Source organism: Boleophthalmus pectinirostris, unplaced genomic scaffold (genome assembly GCF_026225935.1).
Source record: "Boleophthalmus pectinirostris isolate CB_2022bp ecotype Guang Dong unplaced genomic scaffold, ASM2622593v1 HiC_scaffold_17, whole genome shotgun sequence".
NCBI lineage: Eukaryota > Metazoa > Chordata > Actinopteri > Gobiiformes > Gobiidae > Boleophthalmus > Boleophthalmus pectinirostris.
The window spans coordinates 24038082-24055154 of NW_026571115.1; the positions used below are offsets into that span (position 1 = coordinate 24038082).

The following is a 17073-nucleotide window of genomic DNA, read 5'->3' on the forward strand; positions in this document are numbered from 1 at the left end:
CAGTAACAGATACAACAAAGTACAACAGCACAAACTAAGTGTCATAACTCATATAGCTGCCCAGAGTTAAACATTTAAACTTCTTTATAAAATGGAACAGAGTGTGTACAGTTGTTCCAGAGCTCCACCCAGAGACACAAAATTTCATAATGTTTGTTCTGATTTTGTTTTTTGTTTTTTTTTTATAAATGTAGCTGTTCTTCTGAGCTCATATTGGCTATTTCCCATTTTGCAGATATTCTGTAATCATTTTGACCAGAGATTGTTGTTTACTTTGAACATGATTTTCAAAGTGTAAAGGTCGACTAAATCGTAACATTTCAGAGTTTGAAGGTTTATAAATAATGCATTGGTTGGTTCATTATAAGTTGATAATGTGATGCTCTTATTGCCTTTTTTTTTTTTGCAAAGTAAAGATTGGATTTGTGTTAGTCTAATATGTATTGCCCCAAATCTGGTGAAGGTGTAGGAGTTAAAAAAAAAAAAAAAAACAGTGGAGGACTTCTTGTATTACCACATGACATCACAAGGTGCAACAGTGTTTTCCCTTCAAGGATTGTGTGCTAAACATGAATGAAACAAAACACAACTATGGGTTTGTGATGAGGAAAGAACGTAATATAGATTTTTAAAAAGCATAATATGGGCCTTTTAACTATTAGAATTGTGTAGTAATGTTATTTTTGTGTGTTTTTGTGCAGGTATGCGTATCCTGGTGACTCTGCTGCTGGACACTCTGCCCATGTTGGGAAACGTGCTCCTCTTGTGCTTCTTTGTGTTTTTCATCTTTGGGATCGTCGGGGTGCAGCTGTGGGCGGGGCTACTGAGGAACCGCTGCTTCTTGGGAAAGGACATCATAACGTAAGACTGTTATTGTTTTTATTATGTCTGTTTTAAAGCGGGCCTATTATGCAAAATCGACTTTTCAGAGATTTTCAGCATGTCATGTCATCTCAATCCGTGTGTCATTCGTTCATTCGTTTTTCAAAATAAAACCAAAAATGAGAAAACAAAAAACAACCATTTTATTCATTATTTGTCTCCGAAACCAAACGGATAACGATTTGTTTTTTTCAGTTATCGATTTTGTGTTTGTTTAAATAATGGAAACTGCCTTTTCCCATTTCCGTGACTTAAACTGCGATGCCGGATTTTGTGCCGCATACGGACTGAACCAGGTCTTAACCAGGACTAAACAGAACTGAACAAGGTCTAAACCTGGTCTAAACCAGGTCCAAACCAGGTCTAAACCAGGACTGAACCAGGACTAAGTGTTGGGACATGCTCAGAGGTGCGCCTGCGTAGATTGTCTGGTGATCGGGACCAGACCGAGACTCAGACCGGGACTCAGACCGGAACTCAGACCGGGATAGTCCTGGTTAAGTCCTGGTTTAGTCCTGGTGCAGTCCTGGTTTAGTCCTGGTTTAGTTCTGGTTTAGACCTAGTTTAGACCTGTTTTAATCCTGTTTTAATCTTGAACTTCTTGGGTTGTTTTTAAAGACAATACAGTAAAGTGTATTTACCTTGTTGACATGTTTCGGCTGCTGCTGCAAGCCAAGTCTTCAGAACTGTCCTTGGTGCTGGTTGTGACGTGTCGTATATCAGCTGTTGTTACTTCCTGTTGGCGTGGTCAGCGTGGTCTACGAAATTCAATGCAAATCATGCAATAAATCATACATAGGGGAAACAGGCCGGGCATTCCACATTCAAAAAAAAAAAAAAACATCAAAAGGAATGCAAAAAGGAAACATCGGGGAGACTCACCAGAACACAAAAAGATAAAGCAGAACAGGAAAACCTAAAATCCACCATATCAGACACTGTAAAAGGAACAACCACATTATGGATTGGGACGGGGCTCGGGTCATTGGATCGGAAAACAACAAGTTCAAACGCTGGATCAAGGAGGCCATCGAAATCAGGAAACGAGGCACGGACAGCATTAACCGTGATGATGGCGCGTTCCTCCTTTCACACACCGGGCGATGGGAGGCGTGGTCAGTCTGAGCGACCTGCCAGATCCATCAGGCTGACCACGTCTACAGGAAGTAACAACAGCTGATATACAACACATCACCACCAACACCGGGGACACTTCTGAAGATGTTGCCGAAACATGTCAACAAGGTAAACACACTACTGTATTGTCTTTTAAAAAAAACAAGAAGTTAAAGTATATAAGAAGACAAAATGAACATCTTTGGCTGTTTTAGTCTTGGTTCAGTCTATGTGGTTAAAAAGTCCGGCAAATTAAGTCACGCAAACGGGAAACTGACATTATCAGGTTTTTCCATTATTCATTTAAGCATAAAATCAAAAATTGAAAAAAACTAATTGTTATCTGTTTTTTTCTATTTGGTTTTGGAGACAAATAATGAAGAAAATTGCTGTTTTTCATTTTCTTATTTTTGGTTTATTTTGAAAAACGAATGAACGAATGATACACGGTAGGGATGGTCATTCGATGAAATTTTCTTAATCGATCGTCGGAAGAATTAACGATCGATTATCGATTAATCATTAACGTTTTTATATTAAAATGATCATCATTATTATTACTATCTGCACTACTAATCTGCATAAATAAATTCAACTTTACGACATATAAACCGTAACGACTCTAGAGCCACATCAATCCGTTTGACATTATAATGTGTTTAATTCAGTTTTGCGCAACTCTCACAAAAACAAAACTTAAAACCGCATCGCTAATTTGCATAAACTCAGCGAAGATAAAACTACAGCTCTTGTGTCGCTGATGCGGTTCAACTTCTGTCGGATTAAAAGACACGATTCAGTGGAATACAGGTTAGTGTGACCATATTTGCGTTTGTCAAAACCAGGACACCGTACGGGGGGAGGGAGGTGGGGACTCGTCATCGACATTGCGCGACTCTCACCTGGCAAAACTTTTTCCCACTGGACACCGAAACATATGTTGCTGCTTTATACACTGTGCACATGGACTCACACTTGTCCCGAACGCAACGGAAAGCGTGGAATTTCTTGTACAAATCATCGTTAAATACGCATTTGTGCTTCGGTACGCTGCAGACTGACCGACTGTTTGTGTCTCGCTCCTTCTGAGTGCAGAGAGACACATGTACAGACCCCTGTTTGGTCACGCTACGCACAGCAACCTACATTCGGTTTGTCGATTAAAATTAACGTAATCGATGAAATTCTTAATGATCAATTATCGATTAATCGATTAATCATGCCCATCCCTAATACACGGATTCATCTCAAAGTTGTATTTGGAGTGATTCATGCATGTTTGAATAATATTTAGTCTTCTCCGATTAACCCCCCTTTTCATTGCAATGGGACACGCCCACTGCTCTGTATTTATTTTCTTCTGTAATTTTATTTTCTTAATCAGTGATACAGGACGGTAGGGGCCAACACCTGCATGACTGTTTGAAATCAGCTGTTTTAGATGAATATTGCAATTTAAAATGTCCAAAATATAACATGATGCGCGGGTGTCACTGATTATAACTATACAGCAGACACAAGCACAATAGATCTTCTTTAATGTCATGCACGATGTATCAATTATAAACCCTATTAAAAAACGAATTAATTAATCTTGTCATCATAGGAAATCAAATTGACTTAAATGTTTAAAGTGTTTAATTCGTAGCCTTCAGCGTATTCCGCTCAATATTTTGTACGTTGACATGATTTTAATTGGGGTTTGTCTTTTATATTGACAATGGCCTGAAAAATAAAGAAATACCATAAATTAGGGTAAAAGAATAAAAACTCAAGATTGAGCTAAACAAATGCTATAGAGAGTTGAAACCATTTGATGCAAGTTCACATTTGAGGACTATGGATTTCTATACAAAAAGTATTTAGAAAACTCTTACTAGCACTACTACTACTACTACTACTACTACTACTACTACTATTACTACTATTACTACTATTGCTGTTGCTGCTACTACTGCTGTTACGTTAAAAAAAAAAACATTTCGGCGTGCATCTCGCTACTGAAACTACTGCACATCGCATCAGGTTTATGAAGTTGTAGTGTATTGTTTTGTATCACGCTTTTGTATATTTATGGAGAATTGCCCAACAGGAGCGTGGGTAACGTGGGTGACGTGGGTGACGTGGGTGACGTGGGGGACGTGGGGGACGTGGGGGACGTGGGGGACGTGGGCTGAGCATTGGACAGAATTTTACAGCAAACTGTAAGGAGGATTTGAAAAAGGGGCCTGGGAGAGATCACAAGGTTACTAACAATTAAAACCACTTGTTTTTGATGAGGGAACAACATTATAACATGGTAGAAACAGCATATTTAAATATAAATACATATTAAAATAAAGTGTCTTTTGAACAGTTCCTTCAAGTGTCCAGACAGAAGGTCTCATTACCAGAACAAGTGCAAACTCTTCTGAACTGTTTTTTCAAGTATCATCTGCACTACACCACACACTGCTAGCCTTGTACTTTATTTTCTATGGTTACTACAAATAACATTTGCTGCCTTCTCCAGACAGATCCTATCTCCTCTTATGATGAAAAACCAACTCTTATCTGATCGGCACCATTATATTATAACAGACACAGGACTGGGAATGAAATGATTTTAGTCACAGAATGATACGAGGAAAAGAAAAGGCTCTTCAGTGTTCCCAACTTCACATAATTTGTGTTTGGAAACCATAGAACAAGTCGTGCTCTGTTAATGTAGCAGCATCTGCGCGTCACAGGAGATAAAGCTAACAGTATTTGCTAAGCGACTGCGCGACCTTCAAAACGGTATGAATGTAATATATCATGCACTAGCTCGCACATATGTGTTCTACACACATTAAAGAAAATGTAATGTGCTGAGGTTAGAGAATACAAAATTGTTAAACAGTTTTCTGTGACTTTGAAACAGAGTTGAGTAAAGTAGAAAAAATGTACTCAAGTAACCTCCACTTTACACAAAAGCAGTAACAGAGCGCAGGTAACGCTTTCCATTTTAACCGCTTGAACAATCTACAGCAGCAGTGTCATAAGCATGAACATCGGCCGTCATTAAGCTCTGCACCGCTTAAATTAGGTTGGAGTTCTAATTTATCAACGTCTCCAGGCTTTTTAGCAGGGGAAAGACAAGAAAAGGCCAAAGGTGTCAAAATAAACTTCCGACGCCCTTTCAAAATACGTTCTCTAAAACCACTACAGTCGCGTAAACACCACGAGTCACATCAGGAGCTCGGGGAGTGACTCATGATAGACTATGGAAAGTTTACAGCCATAAATATAAAACACTTTACAACATCAGACAGAAACTTTACAAGAACAACTTCTGAAGGAAAAGGTGCGTGGTGCAGACGACCAAAGTGAAATAATGAGTAGCTTAATTAATGCGAGCCCCACAGATACGGCTTATCGCTGCAAAGCGTCGTCTCTCTTGTTGTCAACCTTTGTATTGTGATTTAAAACATAATTCATCCACTCAACAATGAATACATAAGTAATGTAAAAAGTTTAGTGTTTAAATGTGAAAATACACAGAGGCTGGCCTCACACGAGTTCAGGAAATTCAGTTTGATTTCTTTTTTTCTTTCCTTTTTAGTGCTATTTAACTGAAAAATAGTCCAATTCTATAATGACAGATGATTCGATGTAGACCTCTTGATGAAAAAAAAGACTCTTCCAGATCACTGACAAGAAATGACTAAATCTCCAACCAAATATTATCAAATACCAAACCCTAGATTTAAGATTCCACACACTAACAACAGTAGTATTCAGTTTTCAGTTTCCCTTGTTTTTGCTTTATTCCTTCAGGATGTACAACCTGTCCATCAGTCCATACTACATGAACGAGGACGGAGAGGACAGCCCCTTCATCTGCTCTACCTCTCGTGAGAACGGCATGCTCCGCTGCAGCGACGTGCCCGCCAACGAGGAGGGAGGGGTGGAGTGCACGCTGCCCGACTCCGGAATGGGCAGGGCCAGTGCCAACGTGTGTGTGAACTGGAACCAGTACTATAACGTGTGCAGGCAGGGCGACCTCAACCCCCACAAGGGAGCCGTCAACTTTGACAACATTGGCTACGCCTGGATAGCCATATTCCAGGTAAGTGCTGGTGCCGATTTAAGTTTCACGGCAGGAGGGTCCAACTTTTCCAATTTGAGAGTTAAACTGCTAAAAAAATATTTAGATTAGTGCCTTGCTTGAAATTCAGGGTATTTTAAATCATTTCAGTACTGTATTTTCTGGACTTAAAATGCAAAATGAAGAAGAAAAAACATATATAAGTCATATTTTGGGGGGATCTTTACTTTATAAAATCAGACCAACAGCAGACATTTCATCTTGAAAGGCAAATTCTCTGTGTCGCTCCTGAGCAACTCCACCAACTCTAACTAAATCTAGCACAATTAGTTTATTTTTTTTTGTATTCTTCATTGCAGTTTGAGTATCCTCCGCTTTTCACCAGTCCCTCACAAGTTTCTCGATCACTCCCAAACTTTCTTTCTGCTGCTCGGTTACCATTTTCGGCTGCATATTTCAGTACTTGCAGAATATGCAGTTAATTACCATGTGATAAAATAAGTTATGATGCTAAATTAATATTAGTGAGTGGGAAATACGTCTTAATGACCCATAGGCGTTAATGCAGGTGGGCGCATAAATGACAAGAAGAAATGTTTCAAACTCCAGTAGCCGGACATTCCCTTATACATAATCCCCCCAGGAGAGCCTGAAATCTGCTGAAATCCTACAAGACACAGACATGACACCAGACAGGACAGCGGCTCTTTCTGAAAAAGACATGTGGAGAAGTGATAGTGGTAGATACTCGCCCTCTCGCTCCTGTCAGTGTGAAAATAATGAACATGTGAAATTATATATTTTAATATTTAGGTCACACGCGAGTATAAGTTGCACGATCACCCAAACCACGAAAAAAGTGCGGCTTATAGTCTGGAAAATAAGGTAGTTAACATTTCAGTACCTTTTTGGTTGGGGGTCCGTCGCCTGCTTGTTTCTATGGATACGTCGTTACTCTACCTGGAATGTTCCACAGTATGACATTAAACAGATTTACCTTACATTTCGTCAATTACAGTTGGTTTTACTGCTCAAAAATACCTAGAAAAACAGACATTCTGACTGTGAGCGATTGCCTCTCCATAGATCTGACCTGTAACTTGGTGTGGTTTGGTCTCCATGGAGATAGAAAGGTTTAATGCCATACTGTGAAACATTCCAGACAAAGCAATAACATCTCCATGAAGAAAAAAGCACTTGATGGACCCTCTTCCAGAAAATGTACACAATGCACCTTTAAGTAACTTTTCTGGTTTGCCGACTCCTTGTTTCCATGGAGATGTAATGTGCCTGCAATGTCCCGTTGTATGGCATTAAAACGTATATCTTGCATTTATTTCATTATAGCTGTTTTTATTTTTATTTTTTGATATTTTTTATAGAAATATCTTTAAGTACTTGCATTCTTACTGTGAGCGGGATCGCCTCTCCACAGATCTGACCCGTAACTTGGCCTTGTGCTGTCACCTGCTTATGTGTTTACTTATTTTCTACGCCATACCGTGGAAGTTTGAAGCAATAAAATCTCTACTGTTGAAGTTCTTTATATTCTCCCCAAGATATTTCCCTGTTGTACGAATACATAAACCGTTTCAAGCCAAATTGCTTTCTAATGAGCCAAGAAAAAACACTTATTAAGTACAAATTTCTTACCTCAAGGCATCAAGTGATTATTCTACTGAAAACAAGAAAGAATTCAAAATATCTGCACCTAATCTCACCAAAACGGCTTAGATCAGGGGTGTCTAAGCATTTGGACACCGAGGCATAACGTGGAACTTGCCCAACTGATTATAAGCAGATTTTTTTTTTTCTGCAAATTTACGTAAATCTACCAGTAATCATCTCGGCAACAAATTATATTATGGTACAGATGTAAAATTAATGTTCAGTCCATGTTAATAGTACAGTAGCTCTACAACTTAAGTACTTAATTGGCATCTGTAATGTTCACTGTTGGGCAAGTTACTTCAAAACTGTAATCTGTTATTTATGACTTGTTACTTTCATTTCAAAGTAATTTGTTATATTACAATATTACTGTGTTTAAAAGGTAAGACATAACATGACTACTGCAGCACTTTAAGTTACTCTCAACAAAATAACTAGGTGATTGTTAAAGAACAATCAGCGAGAGAAGATGCTGAACTTTTGCGCCGTATATGGACTGAACCAGGGCTAGGGTCTACACCAGGTCTAAACCAGGACTAAACTGGCTCTAAAGCAGGTCTAAACCAAGACTAAACCAGAAATAAACCAGGACTAAACCAGAACTAAACCAGGTCTAAACCAGACCTAAACCAAGACCAAACCAGGTCTAAACCAGGACTAAACCAGGGCTAAACCAGATCTATACCAGGACTAAACCAGGTCTAGACCAGGAGTAAACCGGGACTAAACCAGGACTGAACCAGCTCTAAACCAGATCTATACCAGGACTAAACCAGGTTTAAACCAGGACTAAACCGGGACTAAACTGGGACTGAACCAGGACTTAACCAGGACTAAACCATTACTAAACCAGGTCTAAATCAGGACTAAACCAGGTCAAAACCAGGACTCAACCAGGACTAAACCAGGACTAAACTAGGTCTAAACCAGGACTAAACTAGGACTGAACCAGGACTAAACCAGGTCTAAACCAGGACTAAATCAAGACTAAACTAGGACTGAGCCAGAACTAAACCAGAACTGAACCAGAACTAAACCAGGTCTACACCAGCACTAAACCAGAACTAAACCAGGTCTACACCAGCACTAAACCAGGACTAAACCAGGACTAATCTTGGACTAGGACTTGGAATCTAGGACCTCCCATGAGAGAACCTCGAGCTCGTGAAGGAGGGTGTCCGCAAAGCGCGAACGGGCCCCAGCTGCGATTAGCCTCGTGAAGCGTGGAGCTCTGTGCCGGTCCTTTCGCTCGTGGTTACCTGATGGTCTACGCAGGTGCACCTCTGGGCCCGTCCCCCCACTCGGAACCGTAGCGATGGCGTTTCACCGCTGCTGATAATGCAGTGATTTTAGCGAATTTGTATGAAGAAAAACGAACAACACCCCAAATATTACCTTTTTTTCCTGTGATGCCGAACATTACTGCGTTACAGCAAAAAGCAATGCATTACAGTAATTTGATACTTTTATAACGTGTTACACTGGTAATGAGTCATAGAAGTTATTAATTCAACCTTTTACAGCTCAAATCATGTCATATAGTCAAAAAAAATAACCCAAACTTACCCGGTAGTGCGAAGAAAATGTCCACACAATAAATACTGACCCCAAAAAGTTCCCGTACTGCTCCAGCTTTCATATATTGATCGATAAGAACTGTAGATATAGTTATTATCCTGACAAAGCTAGACACCTCTTACTTAGATCCAAAATTCAGAATTCTAGTCAGATTTACTTAGTTCACATTCATAGTTTGCAGGATATAAGCGATGACGCGCTGCAGGCGTCTTCATAAAACTACCAGAGTCTCCCTATTTTAAAGTCCGTTTTCATTTCTCCCAAAAACCTCCTCGCTGTCTGTGAATACATTTCTGCTCAGCTCCTCTCGGGTCTGGGCTCGGCGGGAGATCGTCACTCACCTTTTCTGCCCTCACAACACTCTAAAACTTCCAGCCGTTCTAATAGAAGTGTCCAGACCCTGCTAATAAATGCGCCTGTGTGCCTAATGGGCTTTGACTAGCACAACACGAGGAGCTCTCAGAGAAATCTACCTCCAAATGACCTCGCAAACACGCCGGACACGCGCAATTACACTCCGGGGTGACAGGGCGGCGACAGTGGCACCTGCTGCTACACGAACTCCTTGATAACAGTGCAAAGTTATTCTAAACTTCGTCTCTGGTTCCAAATCTGGCTACTCGGATAGTAATCAACTCTAAACTTGGTATGTCATTGCTCTGTCTGGAATGTCCCACAGAATGGCATTAAATAACTCAGATTTATTCATTTATAGATGGTTTTAGAGCTCAAAAATACCTAGACAAACTGGTATTCTGACTGAGCGGGGTCGCCTCTCCACAGATCTGACCTGTAACTTGATTTGGTTTGGACTGCATGAAGATAGAAAGGTTTAATGCCGTACTGTGAAACATTTCAGACAAAGCAATAAAGTAAGACTCAAATTTTGATCATATTTCGATTATGTATATATATTTTATTCATTTTATGTTTTATACATCGCAAAGCTGCTCTAAGGTTCATATTTGTAGCTTATATTTATTTTCAATTTGAAAGTTTTGCCTAAATTATCAATAACAAAGTGTTTTTTGTTTTTGTTTTTTTTTTTGGGGGGGGGGGGGGTAACTAAAAAATAATCGTTTGAATAATCGTAATTTCAATTTTGATCAAAATAATCGTGGTAATAATTTTTTCCATAATCGAGCAGCCCTACAATAAAGTCTCCATGAAGAAAAGCATTTGATGGAAAAATTACACCAGAAAAGTTTTTTTAAGTTATTTTTGAAAGATAAGCTGGTGGTGAAGGAAAAGTATTTTATGCAGTAGGAAACAGTATAATGGGGACTAGTTTATTACAAAGTTGCCTTACTTATTAGCCTGATTCATCTGACGGTTTCATTTTATGGAGACCCTCTGACCTCGCAGCATTAGAATTCCTTCTCTCAACAGTAGGCAGGTACTTTTTTTTATTTAAACAATCGCTGCTATTTGGTCATGACGTATGTAATGCGCCGCTAATGGGGATAACTGGTATATTAAGGTTTTTCTCAAATCCTGTAGGAAGAAGGACAATAACGTCTTTCACCTTGATAAAATTCACCAAATATTCTCTTTGTTTTGGCTTTAAATCCTTGATCTCAGGAATCGTTGCCAACACAGAATTTATGGCTCTTCGTTAATTGGCTGGTGCCCAGACTCGCACTTCCAGGGTTTTTGCAAACCATCTAGTGTATTCCAATTCCTGACCTAGTCACTGCAGAGAAATGAAATTGAGCAGAGGCACTAGGTGGCGCCAACCTGACTAGTTACTTAAAGCCTCACTGTAACTTTTTAGCCAAAAAATAGGCCAACATAATAGCATGTTTTAGTTTCATTTTTGATGTTATTATTGCACTGAAAAACATAGAAAAACTATCTGAGCGGGTGGGAAATGTTGTTTCTTTCACCATAATCTTCCAAAGTATGGTCAGAAATTTATGATCAAGGAGAATGTTTCAAAGTAAACTTTCTATATCCATGGAATCATACAGTTGACCTGCCACCTCCCGAAACTTACACAGTTTTTCTTTTAATTCCAACCCACTCTGACTCCCATTTTCTTACTGTTTTGTATTTATTCATTAACCTACACGTATGCCAAAATACATTACATAGCCTTGTAAACATATTAACTCTGTGAACCATTTCAGACAAAGCAATAAAATCTCCATGAAGAAAAACGACTGACGGTTCTTCCACCAGAAAAGTTACACAATGAACCTTTAAGTTTTCAGTTGATTTTTTTAAAGATAAGCTGATGGTGGAGGAAAATTATTTAAATTAATTATTTTATGTAGTATGAAACAGTATAATGGGGACTAGTTTATTACAAAGTCACCTTACTTAAAGCCTCACTGTAACTTTTTAGCCAAAAAATAGGCCAATAGCATATTTTGTTTTCATTTTTGATGTTACTTTTGCACTGAAAAACATAGAAAAACATCTGAGTAGCCTTGCATCTCCACAAACCTGACTCGTATTTGACCTGGAGTTTTCTTGTTTCTATAGAAATATTGTTTCTTTGACCATAATCATTCCAAAGTATGATATGAAACTTATGATCCTGGAGAATGTTTCAAAGCAAACTTTCTACTTTCTTTTCTACTACTACTTTTTCTACTAATTTTCCAAAGTAAAATGTTTAGAAACTTTATCATCATCATTATGGAGAATGTTTCAGAAGTATGGCTTTAACTTTCTATTTCCATGGAATCATACAGTTGACCTGCCACCCCCAGAAAGTTACACAATGTTGCTTTTAATTCCAACCCACTCTTACTCCCATTTTCTTACTCTTTTGTATTTCTCCATTAACCTACACGTATGCCAAAATACATTGCATAGCCTTGTAAACAAATTAATTCTGTTTGGCAATAGAGCTAAATTAATATTGCAGTATTAGACTTGTCAGTTCAAAGACATTCTAATTAGTGACGGTTCGCCTGTTGAGGTTTGACACCGTTAGAAGCTCCAAACCTTCCAACACGACTATTAATCATTTTAAGCGTAAACATTTCTGCACCAAAATAGCATCAGAGGGTAAAAAACGAGAAGAGGAAGAGGAGGATGCAGTGAGCCTGGAGAGTGAGACATGGAGCGTGTCACCTCCACATATTTCCTTTATTGTCTGGGCGTGTGTAAATATGAATTGGATGTATATAAATATGAATGTATATATGATAATCAGTTTGCCTTAAGACTGTAGGTGAGTACAGTAGGTGCCCAAAACCACCTCGAGAACCAACGAGGAGATGTTAATTTGAACGAGAGCGTGATGTTTCTATAAGCGAAGGATTAGCTGGATTAGTCGGGGTTTAAACATTTCAATTCTCAAATATAAATATGAAATAATCACATTTATAAGGTCATATGAGACTTAAATGTGCGCTATGTAACTTTAAAGGTGGAGGATATGGCACCTGCTTGTTTCCATGGACATGTTTTATTGTTTTGCAGGGATAGTTACGTAGTATGGCTTTAAATGTATCTATCTCCATGGAGACAAGCCAGACCAAGTGTCAGGTGATAATAAAAATGTATGTTAATGTAAGTAAAAAAACAAACTAACTAAAAACTAACTAGCTAAACTTATCAGAACTCTTGTCATATTAACTTTACTTTAAGAATTCATGTTTTTCAAGGTATTTTTGGGCAGTAAAAACACCTGTAATGTAATAAATCCATGTGTAATTCATTCATTTGTTTTTCAAAATAAAGCAAAAAAATAAGAAAATGAAAAATCAACTACTTTCTTCATTATTTGTCTCCAAAGCCAAAGTGAAAAAACAGATAACGATTTGTCTTTTCAGTTTTTGATTTTGTGTTAAAATGAATAATAGAAAAAAACAGCGATGCCGGACTTTTGCGTCGCATACGGACCGAACCAGGACTGAAACAGGACTGAACCAGATCTAAAACAGGATTAAATCAGGTCTAAATCAGGTCTAAACCAGGACTAAACCAGGACTAATCTTGAACTTTAAACCAGGACTAAACCAGGACTACACCAGGATTAAACCAAGTCTAAACCAGGATTAAACCAGGACTAAACCAGGTATAATCTTGGACTTTGAGAGAGACAAGAGCCCAAGCCTGTGAAGCATGGTGGCCACAAAGTGCGGTCACCCGACGGTCTACGTGGGCACACCTCAGGGCACATCATGACTCTCAGTCCTGGTTTATTTCTGGTTTATTTCTGGTTTAGTCCTGTTTTAGTCCTAGTTCAGTCCTGGTTCAGTCCTGGTTCAGTCCTGGTTCAGTCTGTAAGGGTCAAAACTGGGTGTAATGTTATCCGGTTATCCGTTTTTTTACCATTATTCATTTAAACACAAAATCAAAAACTGACAAAACAAATTGTTATCCATTTCTAAAGACAAATGAAGAAAATTGTTGTTTTTTCTTTTTCTTACTTTTGGTTCCATTTTAAAAAACGAATCAACGTCTGAAACACGGATTGTAATGCAGTTAATGCAAGATTGATATGTTTTAATGCCCTACTGTGGAACATTCGAGGCTAAGCAATAACACTGTAATGGAAACAAGCTGGTAGTATACAGAATTATAGATTTTATTTTGATTTACTTAACAGTGACATTTAAACATTGCCACCAAATAGATCACTGACGTCCATGTACTTCTTCTTCTACCCGGTGACTAATTTGCAGACTTTAGTAACATTTTAAGTTTCAGTCTTGTATTAGTCAACGAAATAGTTTGAATATTTTAATTGGCAAAATCAACATAATTTGTATTAATCATATTATAAAGCGTCAATGACATTCCAACACCTTTACAAAACACCAGACAGAACTGAACTTTGATTCATATTCACACAGAATTTTTACATTTTTTGGTAGCTTGGATCCTCTCTTTACTTTTACTTTCTTTTCATTTTATTCTGTTTTAGAAGTTGTAGAAAAAGCACCCATTAAATCACAATTTTATCTTCGTTGTTTCATTTTTGTACTCTTTATTCATGCTTAGTTTTTATCCCTGGAAATATTACAAAAGCTACGATGAAATACCGTTTAATAGCCAAACAAATGAAGCTCTTTCATGGTCAGGACGTCGTGTCTGCTTTGGTATGCGTGCCGTGTACTTCGTTGTACTATTTATTCAGTGGAGGGCCATGTTACGCTACCGGAGAAAGTGCAAATGTCACACTGACTACACAAAGCACATTCAGGTCAAAGCACCGCGGCATCCTCATTAGCATACACGTTTTACACAGCCAGCATGAAAGAAGCGACGTAACGGTCCCCGGGCGAACACACATGAATACGGGCTTTTCTCAGCGACGTCTCTTTGTCTGGGTTGCGTTCGCTGCATTCGAGTGTTTGATGTAATCGTTTCAGATGGAGGGAAGAAGTTTATTTACATCTGCGGGAGATTGACTGCTTTGGGAAAAAATAAATCAATACCATAAAATCCACCAACGTTATTATTATTATTATTATTATTATTATTATTATTATTTGTTTAGGATTTGGGTCATAGTTTTGCCGTATTCATCTTAACGTTCCAATATTACACAAAATGGATTCTTGTGAGCTTTAAATCAGATTATAATGTTGTTATCTCCTGGAAAACATAGCCAGAGTTGTTTTGTTTCAGTCACAAATGTTTGCATAATCCTTTATTATTAGTCTGTCGACGTCTCCAAAGCTCAAAAGTTTTCAAGTTAACATCTACCTTTTACTTTACTACCTTTTAATTCAGTAGAAATTATTTCAGATTTGGCAATTCCAGATCTCAAATCATCCATATAATTTTAGGGAAGGTGCATGGAGTTTAAAAACACAGTGGAGCACTTCCTGTATTACCAAATGACAGAACAGTGGAACAGTGTTTTCTGTTTGAGAGAAGAACTCAGCCTAAGTCTGCAGGGTTTGTGTTAAACATGGATGAATGAAACAAACAACTCCAAGTATATTTTTGAGGAGGAAACAATATTATAACAGATCAGAAAATAGCAGAATTAATGCCCTTTAACTTATTAAAAAAAAAAAAAAAAAAAAAGTGCTAGTGGCTTTTAATAATGCTATATTGCTTCCTTGAAAAACATATAGGCCCCATCCACACTAGTACATATTCGAGTTGTTTTCGTTGCGGGTGCAGTGTTCGTCTAAACTAATCCGATTGAAAATGAGTGAGTACAGATCTGATCCGGCGCTGTGTGGACGCCTGAAAACGCTGATACGCTGGCGTAGGAGCTCTAGTTGTCGTCCTTTTTGGAGCACGTCACTGTGATTTGCACCTTCCTGATTCGCTGGGTTCGTGACATCGGTCATGTGACGCTATTACGGAAAACATTTTAAACAAACCATAAACAAACGGGAAACAGCAGAGCTAGAACTACTTGCACAGGACAGACTCACCATCAGCAGAACATCCCTCTGTCACAGAAAGAACACATATAATCCACTGAGTCGTGTCCTTTAATCCGACAGAAGATGAACCATGTCACGACACAAGGAAGGATCTGTTTTTTGAGCACTTAGTTTTAAGTTTCATTTCTGTAAAACGTAAACAAATATGCGCAAATCTGTGTGGATAGGGGAGGCTCGCGGACACAGAAACGATGTGTCTGGACGCAAATTGTTTCTGATACGGTGATACAGTGATTCGTTTCAGTGTAAACGTAACCATAGATTTCCACAGTTCATTATCATGGCTAAGACAATAATGAACTTTGTCCCAGTTTCTGTTTCATGTTCTGTAGACAGGCCCAACAATTGCAGAGATATTAACCATAAACAAGGTCAACATATCTGCTTTTTTCTACTTGTTTCCATTGAGATATATATTCTATAGCATTCATGTATCTCTCTCCCATCTCCGTCCAAATCACAGGTTAGATCTGCGGAGAGGCGACTTCGCTCACATCCAAAATGCCCAATGTTTTCAAGCGTATAATGAAATAAATGCTAGAGAGATATGTTAAGTGTCCGGTGTACCGTTCGTTCTTTTGAATTTCAATTAAGAACGAAAACCAATAAAATGGGAAAACGGTTATTTCATTATTCTGCTTTATTTCAGATTTAAAAAGATAACACCAGTCAAAAAGCAGTCATCATTTTGATATTTTATTCTCTCTGGTTTATAGAAGTAGCTCCAGAGAAGAGAATAAAATATATCTGCTAGAAGAGAATAAAATATCAAAATAGAAATAGGCACAGAGGCTGTTTTTTTGATTGGTGTTATTTGAAATAAACATTAAATATTGGAAATAGAGGTTGAAATCTGTTTAGGTTCTTTTTGTTTGACACTAAAACAGAATAATGAAATAACAAACTGCTTTCCCATTTTATTGTTTCTTTTTCTTAATTGAAATTAAAAGAACAAATGGTACACAGACCGATAAGTTTCATACTTCGGAAAATTCAGACAAAGCTTTAACCATGGAAACAAAATGGCGTACCCTTCACCAGAAAAGTTACATAATGCAGCTTTAAAGGGCTAATTCTGCTTCAGAGTTCTGTCCTTTCCTCCACCACACATTTAATATTTAACTCTGAGCACTTTAGATTGAACCCAGTGTATTTACTCTCATGCAAACCTCTCATTCTTGTGTCTCTTTTGCAGGTCATTACTCTGGAAGGATGGGTAGATATCATGTACTATGTCATGGACGCTCACTCCTTCTACAATTTTATATATTTTATACTTCTTATAATCGTAAGTATCACTTTTTTTGCTATTTATTTTTATCTTATCCACTAATTAATTGCAGTTGACAAATCTGAAACTCTGCCATGCCTATGATAATCTATATTTGT

At 38.1% G+C, this 17073-nt stretch overlaps 1 protein-coding gene across 1 annotated transcript in view; it reads left to right on the forward strand.

Annotated features, from left to right (window-relative positions):
- Positions 1-17073, forward strand: part of cacna1ha (calcium channel, voltage-dependent, T type, alpha 1H subunit a) — a 294384-nt gene that overhangs the window by 162299 nt on the left and 115012 nt on the right. The window contains exons 6-8 of the mRNA XM_055152604.1: positions 702-861; positions 5797-6088; positions 16880-16972. Of these exons, the coding sequence (XP_055008579.1) occupies positions 702-861; positions 5797-6088; positions 16880-16972 (545 nt within the window). The remainder of the gene's footprint in view (positions 1-701; positions 862-5796; positions 6089-16879; positions 16973-17073) is intronic.